Here is a 21345-nt window from a genome sequence, read left to right as displayed (position 1 = left end):
GGGTGAGTCTGACGGTAATTAAGATGGCACTGGCCACTGTCAAGTACGTCTTTCTAGCTGCGTGTGGGTTACAAGTTCAGCCAGACCCCCCAGTTGCATCTTTACTTCTACATCCTTACTAGCTGGGTGGCTCAGGGCACATTCTACAAGCTTTTCTGTGCCTCAGCATTCTCTCCTGTATTTAAATGTTCATTGGGAACCTCCTAAGGGTTGGTTGACTCTGCCTGAAGGATAGGCAGGGGAGGTGGACCCAAAACTCTGGTGCTTCAGCAGTTGACAAACTTGATTTAGATTACTCATCCTTAAAACAAGCTCATATAATAATACCCATTTCCCAGTGGGTTTGGGAAGCCAAATTACTACTTGTGAAATGTTTTCAAGTTCTCAGAAGAAAGGTGATACATCACAGCAAATATGACTATCATAATTGTGATCTTCTGAAGCTGCCTCAGGGCTAACCTGTATAAAATTGCCATTCATGAAATTGTGGTATTGTAACAACGACTATTATCCATAATACCAGAGTAATGTCTAAAGTATTGCTGTGTTCATGGAAAACTCTTAAATAATCCAGAAGGAAATGAAGAAGGTAGACTAAGTCACCTGCTGTGAGCTTGTCCTGCTCTCCAATTCCAAAAGTAAATAGACTCCCTGAGGAGGTAGACAACTGTAAGAGCACCAAACAACAACAGCATTCTTAGGGCACCTAGTGTGTATCATGCAAGTTGTCATAGAATGTTCCCAACACGTTTAGAAAGTAGGTTTTATTATCTCTGCAGAGGAGAAAAATTGAGGCTCAAAGATGTTGACTTGTCCAATGAAGATGAACCTGGGAGTTGAAATAGATGGTCTGCAATGGGGAAAGAGGCCAGATGTAAGGTGACCAAAAAGTCTAGGCAGGAGCCAAGGAGTCTCTGAATTAGGTTAGCAAAGCAAGGATGATTCCCAGATTTCCAGTTTGGGCATCCCCCACCCCCACCCGTGAATGTCTGCTGCTAAAGGAGAAGGCAACCTAGTAGGGGTAGGCCTTAGGGAGGGAAGATGACTTTGGTGCAGGGTAACCTGAGTTTGGGTAGGCCAGCATATCCCTTTGAGCTGGTCTGCGCCTTGGGAGGGAAGTTGAGAAGCAAACGTTGGAGTCACTGACACATCTGAGTAGTGAAGCCTGGGATAAGATCGCCAAAATGCAACTTCTCACCTTTGGCCACTTCTTCCCTTTCCCTAGGAGGCTCAGTACTCACTAGCAGAAATGTCCAGAAGGCAGCATGGGTCAAGGCAGGTGTCCTGGAAGACCTTACTGCAGGCCTCCTAAGCGGCTGCTCCCTCCCCGCAAGTCTGCACCTAGTCAGCGTCCTCGTTGGGCTCTTCGCCCCTCCCTAGGACCCCGGTCTCCACCAGCCTCTAGACCCCAAAGTCTCCTCAGCCCGCCAGGAAGGGAAAGGGTCAGGGACTGGCATAGCTCAAGAGCCAGGCTCTTCACAGGGTCGACGGGCGGGGCCTAGGGCGCATGCGCGACTGCTGTACGGCATCCCGGAAGGAGGGGCAGGAGGCGGTGGCTCTGGTTTCTCAGGGTGGCAGCGGCAGCAGCGGGGACGCGGCTGGCGCGCGGGCACCATGAACCCGTTGTAAAGCGCAGGCTGCGCGGGGGGGCGGGGGGAGGAGGAGGCCGCCGCGGTGAAGTTCTCCGCCATGAACCTGAGGGGCCTCTTCCAGGACTTCAACCCGAGGTGAGGCGCTGCGGGCTCGGCTCTAGGGAGGCGCACCGGCGCTAAGCTGCAGGGAGAGGCTGGGCACCTGCAGCTCCGAGCGCCTGCCTGAGCTTCCCTGCCGGTGCGAGAGACTCTCTGGGAAAACAGCTGGTCTCGGCCCAGGCCCGCTTCCTCCTCCCGCGCCCTGTGCCTTCAGTCCTCTGGCCTGTGGCACAATCTACTCTCCCGGCCAGGAACCCCGGTCTTCTTGGCGTGCCCTCTCTTATTGCTGTCCCAACGTCCCCCTCTCAGTTCCAGCTTTTCGCACCCCTCTGCCTGCCCCCTATTCCCCTCACAAGGGCCATTTCACTTGCCCGCACACCCCTATCCCACAGGTCTTCTCAGCCTTTGAGGTTTCCTTGGAGGTAAGCCCATTCCTCCCTTGTTTGCTTCTTTGTGGGGCAGATATCTGAAACGTTGAATCCTTGGAGTCGGTGCCAGGGTATGGCAATACCTTACATAATGCCTTTGGGGGTGAACCTTACAGTTTTCCATACGGGTTTTCTCATACGTTCACTATAAGTTTATTTGCAGGAAGTAGATATTGCTGCCCTATTTCCCAGTGGGGGAATAACAGTGGACAATATGGAGAGAACACTGGCTAAAGAATCAAGCATCTGTCCTTGCACTTTCCCAAATGTTCTGTAACTGTTCCCTCCCCCAGGCTATGAGCTCCCTAAAGCAGCGACCATCTCCTGATCATCTCACTATCCCTAGCACCTCCCATCATGTCTGACAAATAGTAGGCACTTATGAAATATTAGGGAACTAAACCGGGCCATGAGACCTGGATTGGAGACAAGGCCATATGTAACTAGGTGATTCTCTGCTCATATGAAAAATAAGGAGTTGACCTAATTGATCTCTAAAGTCCACTACTCTATGAAGGCTGTGATTATTTCCCTTATTTGCTGGTTGGAAGCCATGCACTCAATAAACCTTTTGTATGCGAGGTCTTATGCCAGGTGCTTCAGATGCTGGGATGTTCCAGCTTGGGGGTGGAGAAGGGCATGTAAATAGATGGTTTACAGCACTGTGTAGTATTGTACCGTGGGAGCCCACTATCTGGGCCGCTTATGGGGAAGGAAAGAAAGTCTGAGGTGGGAGGGAGAAAGACATAGAGAGTGTTGAGAGTGCAGTCTCCTTAGGGGCAGAGACATTTTAAGCTATGAGCCATTGTGACTTCCTAGGTGCTTTTGTTCCTCTTTGAGCACTACTGAGTTCATATTTGGGTCTGGAGTGACAAAGTCCCAGTCAATGTAGTCATGATTTTTTTGGCCTGAAGGCACTTTACATAGAGGATCTTGTTGAGAGCAGGTTACTGAAAACAAACTGCAGTGTCTTCCTCTGCTGCTTGTAGGAGTTAGGGCTGGGTTTCAGGATTGGTGCTGGAGTTGGACAGGCCTTGTGTGTTTGCATTGTTTGATGAGGGTAGTAAGATATGTCAAACCTGAATTGTTTTTTGTCCTTGGACTACTCATTTATCTGTCCATTTTATCTGTATAATGACCATAATCTCTTAGCAGGATAGAGAGGCCAAATTAATGATTGAGCACAAAGTGCTTTACAAATGGAAAGATCCACGACTATATTTTGTAAGGTGACAGATAATTCAGAAGCCACAAAGAACATTGAGGAGTAATCTAACTGGCTTTCAGAGTTGCCAAAGCAAAATAGTGCTGCGCAGATACTATCTTTAGCTATTTTTTCCCCACTAGCATCTTCTCCCCTCAAAAAAAAATTGGTATATGAAAATTACAATGAACGATTAGGTATCTAAACAGATTTGTAGTAATCATCAGCATATTTATCAACACTTTAATTCTACTTGAAAAGTTTAAAAATCTTTTATAGGGTGCCATTTTCCTGAATCAATGGGAGTGAATGGTGTTACCCCACAGTGGTGACTGCTAAGACAGTGGCCAGGGAATATCAGCAAGTCTGATATATATATTTTTAGCTGGTGGTGTGTCATGTCTTGTGGACACATCTAGTTTTTGACATTGTTCTTTAGTCTTGTTCCATGAGGAGTAGGGCCCTCCAGACAACTAGAAAGCAACCTGAGGTGTTTAGACAAGAGATATCTTGTGCTAGGACCTCAAACTTTATCACCGCTGCCTTGCTCCCTTGCCTCTAATTTAGAACCAGTTCAACATCTCCTTCTCACCCCAGGATTTTGGCACATACTGTACTCTTTGCTGGAGATTTTCCCCTCTTCTCTCTTCTCCTGTCCTCCTGGCCTAGTTAACTCCTATTTATCCTTAAGATCTCAGCTCACTTAAAAGCTCTTCTGACTTTCCCGACCAGGTCCATTGAGTCAATTTTGTACTATCTGTGTAGCATGCTGTATTTCTCCATCGTAGTACTTATTTGTACCCTTATATTTGTGTGTTTATTTGATTAATGCCTGTCTCCCCTACTAAATTATCCCCTACTATAGTCCTCTCCTATAAGCTCCATAGGGCCAGGGCCAGGACTCCATTCATTATGGTACCATGCATACCTGCAATAGTATCTGGCTCAATAAATACTTGTGGAATGAACGAACGAATTACTCTCCAAAGCCTATGAGAGAAGTCTAGAAATGCTTCTTTCAGTCACTGCTTTCCTGGTGGTCTGTGGCCTGGTTCTCTTTCCTCTCATCCTCTTCCCTCCTTTAGAAAGCAGCCATTCCACTGCAGAGACAGGAAAGGCGATGACACTAAGGAGGGATGTGACTGCCTTTGTTTCTTAGATTATATGTGTCACAGAAATAGTCACTATCATGGTTTGGTGGGTCCAATTCATGGGCCATGGCTCCAGATCTCCTTTCCAACCTTTTGATCTTGGCCAGTCTGAATTCGCTACTGTATTGCCAACACTCTGAAAAACTACAGTGGTAGAGAATGATTCACAAGTGTCAACACTCAGTTGCATAAGACTGCTGACCCTCTGCCTGTTTCCATCTGGCATAGAACTGGTTGGTCATGAACTACTTCTTAGTTACACAGGTTAGGACTTTCTGAAACAGATTCACTGGACCCACCAAGTCCTTCCTTGCATGCTTGAGGCTTCCTAACAGCTAAGGAGCTTATTCATTGAATTAGCAAACTATTAGAAGTATACAGAATTGGCAAACTCTGACTCCAAGGTGTTCCTGAGAGGTAGAGGTCTGGAAGTAGGTGGCATTAAGTTATCACCCTGCCCTCCCCACGAAGCACTGGGATTTTCTGCTGTCTTGGTGGAATCACTGGCTCAAAGGAGGACCTTTAGCCTTGGTAGCCAGGCAGTGCTTGAAGGCTGTGAGGACTCTGCTAGGCATTCTGAGTTGTCTGCAGTGAGCTCCTGACAGAGAGTGGTGCATCCTACAGGTATGCTGGATTGAGAAAAAAGCTGAGGAACCCTGCTCTAGGGATTCCTTCCAGTGGGTGTGGAGTACTGAGGAGTTCAGTAGTGTTTAAAAACTTCCATGTGCTGCAACTTATAAAGTTATTCTGGAGTTTAAGTTATCTTGTCTCTTATTTGAAGTCAGGAAAAAATGAAATGTGATTTCTGGTAATTATTAATAAAAGGCAGCTACCTGGCCTTTAACAGTCTATTTGTAAAAGATTCATACTTAAAGCATTCATTACTCAAATATCTCCCAAGTTTCTGCTGTGTGCCAAGACATGTGCTCTGTGCTCTAAGTACAAAAAGAAATGGGACATAGTCCCTCTCCATGCTCAAGCCTAAAAGAAGCAGAAATGGAGAGAGAAATTCTGGTTCAACACAGGATGAGGCATTCCAGAGACAGGAACCAAATGTGTGAAAACACAAGGGGCAGAGCCACTAATTCTGTCTAGAGCATCCTGGGAAGGTTCCACAGCTCGATCTTGAAGGGTATAATTATAGGGTTTTGTCAGCCCAGAGGGCAGGAAAGGTACAAAGTATGCAAAGGCACGGGTTCGTGGGAGGGCATGGTATGTTCAGACAGTGGTGAAATGTCAGTGTACTGGGAATACTGCTAGATACATGTGTCATGTAATTTAAAAATGCTGTACATAGTGTTAACAATTACTTAAAATATTATTCACATATTATTTTTTTAAAAGACAGCACTAAGTATATGTCAGTACTATGAATGAACTACTCACCACCCAGATGTCTGTTTACCTGTCATTCTGTCATCTCAAAGCACCTGTAGTAAGAAAAGTCTCTTGATTATACTGAGGTTATTATTAGTAATAGCAGTGACTTATGGGGCACCTGCCATATGCCAGGCATAGTGTCAGTATTTTGTATCTATTATCTTGAATCTTTACAACAACCTTGCTAGCTAGATATCAGCCTTATTTTGTAGTCTTAGAGATCTTGTGACTTCCCTAAAGTCACACAGGCAATAAGGGGCCAAATCAGGATTCTAATACAAGTAGATCTATTTCTGAAGTTTGTGCTTATTCCTGCATGCCATACTAATCTCTAATTTAGTGACAGTCTCCCCCACCCCATGACATAGTATGTCCATTATACTAAGGAGCCTTCTGTTTATGAGTTAACTAATTAAATAAAGGGAACCTTATTCAGAGTTTACACATCCAAATGTGTATCATCCTTCAAAGAAGCTACTTAGGGAAAAGAGAAATATGTACAGAGTGGGGCAAAAGTAGTTTACAGTTCATATGGGAAATAATACAATAATCCTATATAATAAAAGGCTAATATGCAAATCGACCAAACGGTGGAATAACCAGTCGCTATGACGCGCACTGACCACCAGGGGGCAGATGATCAACGCAGGAGCTGCCCCCTGGTGGTCAGTGTGCTCCCACACGCAATGGTGGTGGCGGGAGCCTCTCCAGCCTCCGCTGCAGGCAGGCGGTAAGGAGTGAGGGGTCCCGGACTGCGAGAGCCCCAGACTGTGAGAGGGATGTCTGACTACCAGGAGCAGGCTAAGCCATTGGTTGGACATCCCCCAAGGGCTCCTGGACTGCGAGAGGGTGCAGACTGGGCTGAGGGACCCCCCCGCTCAGTGCATGAATTTCATGCACTGGGTCTCTAGTTAATAAATGATACAAGAATAAACTTCTTTTATGTACTCACAACTGTCAGTCTACTTTTGCCCCACCCTTTACATATATCTATTCCATTGCTTACACTCCTTGTTACATATCTGAAATTTCCTTTGGAGTCAGATTACAAATCATAAAAGGAAATGTTTTGTTGTTCTGTAATCATATATAGTTTTGAACTCAAATAATGCCACCTAGTTTGATCACACATCTTATCCACTAAACTTGACTCTGACTTTTGGTTGTTTCTGAAAATTGAATATCATCTTGGTCAAGTTTTGACAGCAATGAAGATATTCAGAAGAACAGACTGCATGCTCTCAAGTGATTCCAGGAGGCACACTCTAAAGATGGTTTGAGCAAAGAAGTGGAATAGTGCGTTGCATCCCAGGGGAACTGTTTAAAGGAGACAAGTCTCATTTGAATGTATAATTTCTGGTTTTAAAAATATTTTTCTTATACTTGGCAATTACACACATATTTTTCTTGGCTGTGAGTTCTTTGAAGGCCAGGATGTTGAGGCATTTAACAAATGTACTGATGAGTGATTTTAAGTGTGAATAGACATATACCACTGGAGACTTTGTTGTAGGGGAGAAACAGTGGGTTGGAGGAGTTTTAGATGGTTTCCTAGGACTCCGGGGTTAAGCTTGCCAATATTGAGCTTGGGGTTTCTAATTGCCTTGCCTGATTATAGTTCATGTCCATACAAGGTGACCAGAATTTAACATGAAAGCCTTGACTTAAGCTCTGGAGATGGGGTCTTTATAACTGATGATTTGTACTGTGTCCTAATAGGGAGAAAAGTCTCTTGGTTATATTAAGACCTAACAGTGAGAAAAATGATTGCTAAATGAGATTGTTACAGCTGTTCTGTTTTATAAAAAACTAATGGCCCAGTGCATGAAATTCATGCACATTAAAAGAAGAGAATTAATGCGAAGAAATATTTTAATATTGCTATTTGCCCTTTTTCTATAATAGAAGTGTCAGAGATGAAAGAAAATTAGTAAATTGTATATAAACTCTCCCTCCTGTCAGAGTCTGGGGCGCTCCGCGGGGCCTAGAGTCAAGTCCCCACCCACCACCCTCACAGGCTTTGAAAAACGCCAGACCCAGCGGGTCCCACCCCCATTGGGTGAGACCTAGACCCGGCTGGCCACACCCCCATCAAGCCCCTCCGGCGGGGGGCACAGCCTCAGGTTTCCTGGCCCGGCGCCGGGGCGGGGGTGCTGCCTGAGGTCCCCCATCAAGCCCCGCCAGTCAAGGAGCATGGCTTGAGGTCCCCATCAAGCCCCGGCGGGCAAGGGGTACAGCCTGAGGTCCACTGTCAAGCCCCACCAGGCAAGGGGCACAGCCTGAGGTCCCCTGTCAAGACCTGCTGGGTGGGGGGCACGGTCTGAGGTCTCCTGGCCCAGAGTTGGGGTGGGGGGCTTGGCCTGAGGTCCCCCATCAAGCCCCACCAGGCAAGGGGCTCAGCCTGAGGTCCCCTGTCAAGACCTGCTGGGCGGGGGGCATAGCCTGAGGTCTCCCGGGCCCGGTGCTGGGGCGGGGGGCGCAGTCTGGGTCACCTTGCCCGGAGCCAGGGCAGGGGTCTCCCGTCAAGACCCACTGGGTGAGAGGTGTGGCCTGAGGTACCCTGTCAAGCCCTGCTGGTGGGGTCACAGCCTGAGGTCCCCCGGCCCAGTGCTGGGGCGGGGGACACAGTCTGAGGTCTCCCGACCCAGAGCCAGGGCAGGGGGCATGGCCTGAGGTCCCCGTCAAGTCCAGCCCCCTCCCCCACCCCACAGCGTCATACCAGTGCTGAATGGGGACGCACACAGGCAGCATGACGTTAGGACTGGGTGCAGAAGTCCCTGCCCCTGGCCCTGCCCACAGACTGGTCGTGGCTGGGACACTGTAATGGACAAATTAGCATATTACCTCTTCATTATATAGATAGGTGTAGCAACTAAACTAAGTAAAATTGATTATTGGCGCAGGGCTTTCACTTTCCTTATATTAACATATTGATTGATATATGAGCAACCTGATGAGGAGACAGGCTTAGGCCCAGGTTGTTCCACCCATGACCACACAGTTTTGTGCAGTCCTGGGCTCCTTATAGTCCTCTTTAAAAGTGATTTGTTTTTATTTGGCTTTTGTGCTTCCTTATATCTATTGGTTAGATGTTCTTAAACATTTTTATCTTAATAAAACCAGTTAAAGTTGCCACTAAAAGACATTAAATTTGGTTAGTAAGATTATGCTCAGTGTTTGGGACAGTGTCAGCAGATCGTCAGTTGGGGTCATTGTCTGAAGTGTTAGACATAGAAGCACCCACAGGGATATGTCACCCAGAGCATTCATGTGTGTGCATGTGTGCCTGTTCTAGTTAAGCCAGCAGCTTTCACTGGAGAAAATGGAAGGGTCTAAAAAGAGTTCAGCTGCATTCTTTTGATTTGCAGAAAACAGATACTAGAACATTTACACTCATAGAGTCATCTCTTTACTAGGTATATTCCCTCCCTTCTTCTCTCCCTCTCTCAATTCCTTTCCCCTCCCCACAAAGTGGAGAGAGAATCTGAGCCTCAAGCCAAAGCTCCATATAGATTTTAGAGAGGATACTAACTTTGTAGTTTGATCCATGTCAGACTACTAATGATCATATGCTATCATTACTTATTCAGATGAAGAGTGGAATAAATCTATTTTAAAGGTGTAATTGAACAAGTGAAATTTAGGAAATAGTGGTTAATGCCAGAATATCCATTGGAACCTCCATTTTTTGGTTTGTGAAGAACCAAGCAAAGTTTATTTTATACTTGTTCTCTAGTCTGAATGTTTCTTGCAAAGTAACACAGAGTAGTGTTGGCTTTGACCATGGTTTTTTCTTAAAAAATAAATTTTCTTATCACTGTGTTATTGCTGTATCCTATTTTCTTCTTGCCTGTCAGGTTTGTAATTTCCTATTTAGTATGCAGTATTTTTTTTAAAAACTTGGTTCTGGCTGGGTAGCTCAGTTGGCTGGAGAATTGTCCCCATACGCCAGTGTTGCAGGTTTTATCCCTGATCAGGGCACATACAGGAATCAAGCACTGAATGCATGCATGGGTAGAAAACAATATCAATGTTTCTATCTCTCTTTCTCTAAAATCAATGGATAAAGATTTTTTAAAGGTGATTGTATTGTTTTTTTCAATCAAATGTGTAGTTTGTTTATTTTTTTTTCCCCCAAAGAACCAGTTATTGGTGTAACTTAATTCCGTTTTTGTATCTATCTTTCTACTTTTAGTTTTATTATTTTTTGGCTTCTTTGTGTTCCCCCTCACCCCTAAATTTCTTAGAAACTCAGTTCACTAGTTTTTCCTTTGCCTCATTTTTCTTTCTTTTCTTTTTTTGCTTCCATTTACACCTTTTGAGTGGACACATTTTCTCTGAGTTTTGCTTTGGCAGCAGTCCAAGCAAGTATTTTGATATTTCAGTTGTGTTTTAGCAGTATTTTAAATACTCTGTGATAATTTTGTATTTCATCCTTGATTTAGTCCTTACTTCAAGAAGGAAACTAACATTCATTGACTATTACCTGCTTGATACCAAACCCTGCAATAAATGCTTTCTGATAGTTATTTAGTCCTTCTTAGCACTGCCTGGTAGAGGTTGTATTATCTATCTGCCTTTTGCTTGTGAGAAACCTGAAGTTCAAATGAAGTTGCACAAATAATCTCTTCAACACTACTATACTGCTTAACAGACCCAGATAGTTAGACCATTTTCAGTCTGTTTTTGTCAGTTTATTATGAATTGCATAGAATTTCTGCCTTGCGATCTCTACCAATTACAGTCTAGCTTGCACACTCTTCTATACCTTCTGTCACCCTTCTTCCCAGAAAATCTTCAGTGGCTTTCTATTGCCCATTAATAAATTCAAAGGCGTTTACCTTGTTATTTAATTCCCCTACCTTCTTATCCCAGCCTGCCTTTCCCTTATTTCCTCAGGTGCCTTTTCTCCTGCCTCTCCAGCACCCTACCCCACAAAATTCACAGAATGTACTCCATGTGTTCCAGTCTCCTGGATACAAAAGACTGTCTCCTACTTTAAAAAATCTTATCCCTTTGCCTAGAATTCCCTCTCCCCAACCTACTGACCCAATCCCACCTCCTTTCACAGCTCTCCCAGGGAAGTTAAACTTCCATGTCTTTACCATGGTATATATAGTTACTGTTGATCGATAGTCCCCCTCTGCTCCTATTAATCTTTGAGCATCTTCAGGGCAGAGACTGTTTTGTCATCATCTTTGTATATCTCACACATTGTAGGCACTCCAACAATTTTTTTTTAATTTTAAATTAGATTTGTGTTTATTGTGTATCAGTGCCCCATGATTCTTTACCCCCTTCTGGAAAAATCTGTCTGCATGTAAAAAAAGCATTTTTTTTTGTCCTGCTACTTAATTCTCTTGATAGAACCATGCTATTTTTATCTACTTGAGTGTTCATGTCCATAGTTTCTTTAGGAACTTTGTCTACTTTATCTATTTTGATATAATAGTAGTATGTAGAAGCCCGCAATGAGAATATGTCCGCATATTCTAAAATAAAAATTGTCAGGTTATTTTCATATTCTATGGCAGTGGTTCTCAACCTTCTGGCCCTTTAAATACAGTTCCTCATGTTGTGACCCAACCATAAAATTATTTTCGTTGCTACTTCATAACTGTAATGTTGCTACTGTTATGAATCATAATGTAAATATCTGATATGCAGGATGGTCTTAGGCGACCCTTGTGAAAGGGTCGTTTGACCACCAAAGGGGTCGCGACCCACAGGTTGAGAACTGCTGTTCTATGGTCATGTTGTTAGTTTTTTATTACTTAGATTTTCCTTATTAATCATTTTTATATTTTAATTCTTTTTTTGAAATCTGATTTATTAAATTGCTGTACTAGTAAACTGCTTCTCTTTCCTTACCCAGCATGATGAACCTTTGTCATCTCTTTTCTTGTAGTTGGTTTGACATTTCACATTGGTTGCAAGTGTGACTCTTAAATGCAACAGATTTAGATTTTATTTTTTAATCCAGCAAGTGACCTTTCTTATTATTGGACTGTGGTAGGCAGAGCAATGACATGCCCCCCCGCAAATATCCCCTCATCATAATCCTTAGAACCTGGAAGTATGTTCTGTTACCTGGCAGAGAGAAACTAAGGTAGCAGATGGAATTAAGGTTGCTAATCAGCTTACCTGAAAATAGGGAAATCATTCTGGATCATCTGGTTGGACCCATAATCACAGGTCTTAAATGGAGAAAGGGGAGGCAGAAGAGTAGGTCAGAGTGAGTCAGTGTGAGGAGAACTGTACTCTCCACTGCTGGCTTTGAAACTGGAGCCTAGGGCCATGAGCCAAGCGGCTATGAGGCAGCCTCTACAAGTTGAGACAGGGAAACTCTCTCCTAGAGTCTCAGGAAGGATCACAGCCCTGGTGATGCCTTGATTTTAGCCCAGTGAGACCCATTTCAGATTTTTAATATCCAGAACTGGAAAGATAATAAGTTTGTGCTTTTTAAGGCACTAGGTGGGTGGCAATTTTGTATGGCAGCAATAGAAAACTAATAAAAGGACATTCACCCTATTTCTATTTTCTAGCCCTAGTATTTGAATTGGGAGTAATATTTTGTACTACTGTTTGTCCTCTTGTAAGTTCATTATGTATCATTCCTAATTTTCATTTTTCATGTAATAGGCCCAGAACTCTTATTTTTCCTTTAGACCAGTGGTTCTCAACCTTGGCTGCACATTGGAATCACCTGGGAACCTTTTTAAAATCCTGATTTCTGGGCTGCATCCTCCAGAAATTCAGTTTCTTTGTTACTAATGTTGTGGCCCCACCCCATAACAAAGAAACAGAATTTCCGGAGGATGAGGCCCAGAAATCAGGATTTTAAAAAGATTCCCAGGTGATTCTAATGTGCAGCCAAGGTTGAGAACCACTGCTTTAGACTCTCTCAAAAAATAATAATCTCTTTTACAACATCTTACACATTTTGGTACTTATATTTTTATTATTTCCACTATTTTCTTCTATTAAAGAAAACTCTCTTTTAGGAAAGATAATGAATTTAACTTACAGGGTTTATCTCCCCCTAACTCATCTTTTTTTTTTTTTTTAAAGTCTGAAACTCCTTTAGAAAAATTTTACCTTTACATATTATCTAATTTACTTATGAATCCTATGTTTATCATTCTCCTTTCATTTATTGATGTTCTAAATCACTTATTTCTTTTATTTTAATTTTAGGATCTCACAGTGATTTAATCTAAAATATGAAGGGAGAGGTTTGTTTCTATGTAAAGTCAAATAGGATTGCCTGGATAGGGATTTGTGCCCAGAAAGAAAAATAGAATGGAGCCACAGGGAACAAGAGAGTTAATGACATCACCAGCCCTCAACTTCTGTTCTAGTTACTGTAAAGAGCACCAGGGCTACACTTCCAGCTGCATATTCACTTACAGTCAAACCACGGTTGGTTCTCAGTTCTCGAATCTCTCCCATCTCGAACAATTCAGTTCTCGACCAAGTTGTTCATGGAAAAAATGTCTTAGTTTTTTCTAACAAAACTTCAGTTCTGACCTGACAACCCTTTAATGCTGACACATCAGCATGACAAAAAGCGTCTCTCAGGCCACTAACAAAGGAGAGAATGTGAGTCATTTACCATGCTGTGAATATTTTCGTTTCTTTTTTTTTCCTTTTGTTGCTGGTGAAATGGAAAATCAGCACAATTTTAAAACATAAAGAGGCCATTAAGAGTGCTAATGTTGCTAATAGTATGAAAGAAACAATGTTCACAGACAATTGAAGAGGTGGAAAAACTGTTGTTGATTTGACGAAAGGAAAAGCAATAGGCAGGTGACAGCATTTCTGAGGCAATGATATGTGAAAGAGGAAGATGCTGCACCCAGTGCTGAAAGTGATTTGTTTAAGGCTAGCAGGGGGTGTTTCCATAAATTTAAGAAAAGAAGTGTTTGTTTATAGATTTAATAGTGCATTAGGCATCTAATGTATATAAGAAAGGTTAAAATAGGGAATCAGCTAGAGGTGGGGAACGGATTATTCAATTTACATTATTTCAAATGGGAAAAATGATTCAGTTTTCTAACAAATAGCTTCTGGGAACAGCCTTCCGGAACAAATTATGTTCCTGAACTGAGGTTCCACTGTATTTCTTTTAAATATTGTTTGTTTTTAAGTTCATTGTTTCTGGTAATGATATGTATTGCTGAATTTGGTTGACAAATGGGTTCTGATTTTCTAGATTTTGAATTTCCCCCTGTACTTTCAGAGAGAAAAAGTCATCTCAACTGGTTATTTCTCTATTTGTGGCGCTCACTCCATTTTTATTAGTTGTGAGTCCCCACTTTCTTCTCCAAAGTCTAGGGATGCAGTCGTTCACTTGGCATCTTTCAGTGGCAGCTCTTTTTTTCTTTGCAGCAGCTTGTAAAAGCCTCCCTTCATCTTTGAGCATTAATAATCATAAGTAACATACATCTAGTGCAGCAGTTATCAAGCTATTTTCCACAGACACCTGGGGGCCCTTGAGAACCTTTCCAGGGGTCTGCATGTCACAGTTATTTGCATAATAATACTAAGACATTCTTTGCCTCCATCTCTGGGTTGACATTTATACTGATGGTGCAAAAGCAGTGGTCGGTAAACTGATGGCACCTGAACACAAATCACACTGGTGAGAGGAAACTGTACAAGTCCTTTCTGGATTATTCACCATTGTGCTTGCAGTTTTTTAAAAAAGGGCAGCTTTACTTAGGAATGTTCTTGACAAAACAGAAAAAAATACCAATCTCATTCAGTCTTAGCCCTTGCATATACATTGTTTCCGTATTCCATGTGACAAAACAGAAAGAATACATAAAGGCCCTCTGCTGTATACTGAAATACAGTAGCTGACTCAAGGAAAAACACTTGTGTACCTAAGTTGCAATCTGCTATTTTCATGGAACATCGTTTTTATCTGGGACTGTAGTTGTTTGTATTAGGGTATTTGACAGAAATTTACTCAAAAATGCAAATGAACCTGTCACTTCAAGGAAAACAACTGATGGTGTTTATCCAAATGGTAAAATTTGAGCTTTGAAGGGAAAATCAGAATATTTGAAATGTTATATCCACCATCATGAGCTTGAGAGTCTCCCAATACATAAAGTATTTCTGATAAAGTGCATTGTGATAATAACTAATATGATTTTTTACTATTATATAGTGGAATATGTCAACATTTGAAAGTTCTTTATTACTCAGTGAACCGGTATTTTCCAGAAGCTCATTGATAGGGTTTCAAATTCCACACTACAGTCAACCTTCAAGAAACTATCACTGCTTCAGCTTTGGTATTCTATCAAAGAAGAATATCTCCTATTATCTGAAAGAGCTATTAAAATATTTAGTTCTTTTCTAACTACATATCTCTGTGAGGCCAGATTTTTTTTCATATGCTTGAATAAAAACAACATATTGCAACAGAATGAATGCAGATGTTGATATTAGAATCTAGGAATCTTCTATGAAGCCAGACACTTAAAATATTGCAAAACTATAAAAACAATTTTGGAAAATAGTTTTTAATTAAAATTATTTTACTTGTATTAAGATATGAATTTATTATTTATTTTTAAAACATTCTTTTTATTCTTTTTTGTATTTTTAAATATGTTTTTATTGATTTTTAGAGAGAGAGAGGAAGGGAGAGGAAGAGAGAAAAACATTGACCTGCTGCCTCCAGCACAACCCCCACTAGGGATCAAACTCGCAACCCGGCATGTGCAGCATGTGCCCTGACCATGGACCGAACTGAGGACCTCTTGGTGCATGGGACTACACTCAACCAACTGATCCAGGGCTATTATTTATTTTTAATTAATGTTTTTTAAACAACAGTTTAAAAATTGGATAGGTATAACACAAAAACAAAGCTGTTTGGGATCCTCATTAATTTTTAAGATTGTAAAGGAATCCTGATACAAAATATTTCGAGAACTACTCATTTAGTGATTTACACAGCACACTTTTCATACCCATGATCTTACATTCAAAACCACTTTATAAGGTACATATTATCCAGATATTGTAGAGCAGAATACCACAACACAAAAAGGAGATAAATATACATATATATATATATATATATATATATATATATATATATGGTTAGCAACTTCTCCAAATCACTGCAGTTTTGCTTCAAAGTTGAGTTTTGTAGGTCTCCTTTCCTTACAACACCCCCTTTTTTCCAATTGACGTTCCTTACGGTGTTTTTCATAATACAAAGTATATGTAATACACAGTGCATGAACTGTGCAAAAAGATCAGCAATCATACGTAAAAAGTGTGAAGACTGTCCTTAATCTTCCCTGCTGGAGATCGCTATTCATCCACAGTGTATATCTATCTGGATGCTTTTCCAAAAAATGTTGAATTATCAGTATAAAGTTAGTTGTGTATAGTATTCAATTGAAAATATTTTGGAGCCTGGGCTGTGTGGTTCAATTGGTTGGAGCATCATCAGTACACCAAAAGGATGCAGGTTAAATCCCCAGTCTGCTCAAGCTTAGAGGAGACAACCCATCTATGTTTCTCTCTCTCTCTCTCTCTCTCTCTCTCTCTCTCTCTCTCTCTCTCTCTCTCTCCTCTCCCTCTTTTGGCATCAAATAGATCTTCATTTGTATTCCAGCTCTGAGCTGCTAGCTGCTTGAACAAGTTAACATCTAAGCTTTCTTCATCTGTAAAAGGGAAATAGTCAAAGTGTCTCCTTTATAGGGTTGCGTGAGGCTTAAATGAGATAATGCATGAGAAACAGCACAGTACCTGACATTCCACAAACATCTAGTAAACGTTAGCTGTTGATGTTGCTTGTGTGTGTAGGTAGATCAATAGGTATGCCAGGTTTATCCAAGTAAATTTTACATGCAGTAAAACTTATCCATTTTTAGTGCACAGTCCTATGAGTTTTAATAAATCCATTCACTTGTAAAACCACCACCCAAAGGTATAGAAGAGTTTTATTGCTGAAAAAACTTCCCTCATGTCCTTTGTAGTCAATCTTTCCCCCAACACAGCCACTGGTAACCACACTGATCTGTGTTTTGTATCTGTATGTTTGCCTTTCCAGAATGTCAAATAAAAGGAGTCATACATTATATTGTGTCTTCAGTATAAGTAATTTTGCTTAGCATAGTGCATTTGAGGTTTGTCCATGTTGTTACATGCATCCCTAGTTTGTTAGTTTTTACTACTGATTAGTGTTCCATTGAATAAGATATGCCACAATTGGTTTAACTGTTTACCAGTTTATGGACATTTGGGTTGTTTCGAATGGCTATTATGAATAAAGCTGCTTTGAACATTTGAATACAAGTCTTTGTGTGCACATTTGTTTTTCTTTTTCTTGAGTAAATACCTAGACATGGGATTGCTGGGTCATAAAGTAAGTATGCGCTTAATTATATAAGAAACTGCAGAAGTGTTTTTTAAAGTGGCTGTACTGTTTTGCATTCCCACCAGCAATATATGAAGGGTTCCAGTTGCTCTGTATCCTTAGAAACAATTGTCATAATTAATTATTTTAATTTTAGCCATTGTGGTGAGTAGGTAGTTTTATCTCATTGTTGTTTTAATTTGCATTTCCGTACTATATGAAAATATTGAGTATCTTTTCACGTGCTTATATGCCTTTTATGTAACTTTTTGATGGAATATCTATTCTTATTTTTTCTGCTATTTTTAATCAGATTTTTTTAGTTATAAAAGTTCTTTACGTATGCTGGATATAGGTACTTTGTCAGATATGTTTTCAGAATATGCTCTCCCAGTTTGTGGCTTGGTTTGTCATTTTTTAAATTGTGTCTTTTGGAGAGTAAAAGTTTTTAATTTTGAAGAAGTCCAATTTTGTATCCCATCTAAGAAATCTTTACCTAATCCTAGGTGGCAATTATTTTTCCCCTATGTTTTCTAGACATTTTGTAGTTTTGGTGATTACATTTAGGTCTGTGATCTATTTCATGTAAATTTTTGTATATGCTGTGAGGTTAAGGGTCTAGGTGTACTTTTTCCCATCTATCCAGTTGATTCAGTAGTATTTTTTAAAACACAATTCTTTCTACATTGAGTTGCCCTGGCAAAAGTTAACTGGCCATGTATGTATAGGTCTGTTTTGGACTCTATTCTGTTCTCTGTGTAATGCCATTGTCTTGATTATTGTAGTTTTATAAGCCTTGAAAGCATGTAGTATAGGTTCTCCAACTTTGTTCTTTCTAACAATTGTTTTGCCCATTCTAGGTTCTTTGCATTTTCATGTAACTTTTAGAATCAGTATGCCAATTTCTAGAAAAGAGACTGCTGGAATTTTTAATGGGATTGCACTGAATCTGTAGAGTACTTGGATGAGTGGTGCAAGGCAAATAATGGCCCTTAAAGATATCCACCTCTTAATCCATGGAACCTGTGAATACTAGTATTACCTTCTTTGGCAAAAAGGTGCTAATTACCTTATATGCCAGAATGTGATTAAATTAAAGATCTCTTATTGGAAGAGTATCCTGGATTATCCAGGTGGACCATAATGTATTCATAGGTTTCCATATAAGAAGGAGGTAAAAGGAGATGCTATTAGGAGGAGAAGGCAATTTGATGGAAACAGAGAGATTTGAAAATGCTACACTGCTGGATTTGATAATGGAGGAAGGGGCCCAAGGAGTACAAGTAATGAAGCTTTAGAAACTGGGAAAAGCAAGGAATGGATTCTCCCCTAGTCTTTGGAGGAATCGGGGCCCTTAGTTGTAACTGAGTGAAACCCATTTTAGACCTCTGAACTATAAGAGAATAAATGTGTGTTGTTTTGAGCCATCATGTTGGTGGTAATTTGTTATAGCAAACATAGGAAACTAATACACAGAGGATGTAAATCTTAACAATAATGAAAATTTATATCTATAAACATGGTATATCTCTCCATTTATTTAGATATTTAATTTTTCCTTGGTAGTGTTTGGTAGGTTTCAGTGTACAAGTCCTGCACATATTTTGTTACATTTATCTATAAGTATTTGATATTTTGATGTTGTAAATTTTATTTTTAGGATAGTTTTAGATTTATAGGAAAGTTGCAATAAATGATAGTTTAAATGTTTCAGTATTCAATGTCTTATTGCTAGCATATAAAAATGCAATAATATTTTTGGTACATTTACTCTGTACTTTGCAACTTTCCCTAGTTCACTTATTAGATTTAGTAGCTGATTTGGGAATTTTTACATATACAGTCATATTGTTTGCAAATAACAAATGTACTCCTTCCTTTCAAATCTTTATTCCTTTTATTTCTTTTTTCTTGTGTTATCATTGTGGTAGGACATCTAGTACAATATTGAATAGATGCATTGAAGTGGACACAATTGCCTGTTTACAATCTTAGGGGGAAAGTATTATCTTTCACTATTAAGTATTATCTTTCACTATTAAGTATTATGGTTTTTTAAATAGATATTCTTCTACTCCTAATTTGTTTAGAGCTTTTAAGTTGAATGGGTAGTGAATTATGTCAAATGGTTTTTCTAGGGCTATTGATATAATCGTATTTTTTTTTCTTTTTCATTCTATTAATACTACACATTTTATTAATTGATCTCAAATGTTGAGTCAAGCTTGCAATCCTGGCAGCAACCACACTTGATCATAATGCCATATATATATATATATATATTAGAGGCCCGGGGCACAAAAATTTGTGCACTCGGTGGGGGGGTCCCTCAGTCCAGCCTGTGCCCTCTTGCAGTCTGGGACCCCTTGGGAGATAACGACCTGCTGGCTTAGGCCCCCTCCCGGGTGGCAGAGGGAAGGCCCAATCCCTAGGTGCAGCCCCTGGTTGGGCTCAGAGCAGGGCCAATTGGGGAGTTGGGGCACCGCCCCCTGTCACACTCAAGGCAGAGTCGATGGGGAGGTTGTGGCGCCACCCCCTATCACACACAGAGCAGGGCCAATCAGGGGGTTGGGGCGCTGCCCCCTGTCATGCACAGAGCAGGGCCGATCAGGGGGTTGGGGAGCTCCCCCATGTCACTCACAGAGTAGGGCCGATAGGGGAGTTGGCACACCACCCCCTGTCACACACAGAGCAGGGCTGATCAGGGGGTTGGGGTGCTGCCCTCTATCACCCACAGAGCAGGGCTGATCAGGGGGTTGGGGCGCCGCCACTGTCACACTCAGGGCAGGGCCGATGGGGAGGTTATGGCTCTACCCCATCACACACAGAGCAGGGCCCGTGGCGGGGGGGTGGGGCGCAGCCCTCAATCACCCACAGAGCAGGGCCGATCAGGGGGTTGGGGCGCCGCCCTCTATCACCCACAGAGCAGGGCTGATCAGGGGGTTGGGGCGCCGCCACTGTCACACTCAGGGCAGGGCCGATGGGGAGGTTATGGCTCTACCCCATCACACACAGAGCAGGGCCCGTGGCGGGGGGGAGGGGGGGGGGTTGGGGCGCCGCCCTCAATCACCCACAGAGCAGGGCCAATCAGGGGGTTGGGGCGCCTTCCCCTGTCACGAACAGAGCAGGGTGGATAGGGAAGTTGTGGCCCCACCCCTTGTCACACACAGAGCTGCAGGGAGATCAGGGGGTTTGGGCGCTGCCCCCTGTCACGCTGATCCTGGTGCTGGGAGACCTCACGGCTCCGCTGATCCCGGTACTGGGAGGCATATTACCCTTTTACTATATAGAATAGAGGCCTGGTGCATGGGTGGGGGCCGGCTGGTTTGCCCTGAAGGGTGTCCTGGATCAGGGTGGGGGTCCCCACTGGGGTGCCTGGCCAGCCTGGGTGAGGAGATGATGGCTGTTTGCAGCTGGTCACATACCCTTCAGGGTGGGGGTCCCCACTGGGGTGCCTGGCCAGTCTGGGTGAGGGGCTGAGGGCTGTTTTCAGGCTGGGACTGAAGCTCCCAACTGCTCCTTTTTTTCTTTTTTTTTATTTTATTCTGGGCCAGCTTTAGCTCTGAGGCTCCAGCTCTTAGGCCTCCGCTCCTGAAAGCAGGTATCTGGTTTGTTTCGGTTCTCGAAACTCTGTATCAACTCCAGCTCTGAGATCCCAGCCGGCTGAAAGCTGGTTTCTGGAGTTTTGTTTAGCGTCTGTATTTGTTACAATGTTTGAAACTGCAGGCTCAGAGGCCTTCAGCGGCAGGCGGGGAACGTTGGAGTCCTCCATTACTGAAGCAAGCAAGCCTCATGTTAGTTTCAAGCTGCCTGGCTGCCAGCCGCCATCTTGGCTGACAGTTAATTTGCATATTGCCCTGATTAGCCAATGGGAAGGGTAGCGGTCGTACACCAATTACCATATTTCTCTTTTATTAATGTAGATGTGTGTGTGTGTGTGTGTGTGTGTGTGTGTAAATTGACCGTCCCTCCCCTACACTCACCAGCCAATCAGGAGTGAGTATGCAAATTAAACCAACAAAGATGGCAGGTTGATTTGCATACACAGGCACTGGGCAGAGAGTGGAGCGGCTTGGGGAACTTGGCTCCCCAAGCCACCAGA

The 21345-nt window shown here is 42.2% G+C and overlaps 1 protein-coding gene across 3 annotated transcripts in view; it reads left to right on the top strand.

Moving 5' to 3' along the window:
* The first annotated feature begins 1545 nt into the window (after positions 1 to 1545).
* TMEM185A (transmembrane protein 185A) overlaps positions 1546 to 21345 on the top strand; it is a 45824-nt gene continuing 26024 nt past the window's right edge. For all 3 annotated transcript variants that reach the window (XM_036305485.1, XM_036305484.1, XM_036305488.1), the window contains exon 1: positions 1546 to 1727. In XM_036305485.1, coding sequence (XP_036161378.1) covers positions 1690 to 1727 — 38 coding nt within the window. In that variant the 5' untranslated portion in view covers positions 1546 to 1689. The remainder of the gene's footprint in view (positions 1728 to 21345) is intronic.

This window comes from Myotis myotis, unplaced genomic scaffold (assembly GCF_014108235.1).
Source record: "Myotis myotis isolate mMyoMyo1 unplaced genomic scaffold, mMyoMyo1.p scaffold_m19_p_4, whole genome shotgun sequence".
NCBI lineage: Eukaryota > Metazoa > Chordata > Mammalia > Chiroptera > Vespertilionidae > Myotis > Myotis myotis.
The sequence above is the reverse complement of the archived record's forward strand: the minus strand, read 5'-3'. Positions and strand labels throughout refer to the sequence as shown.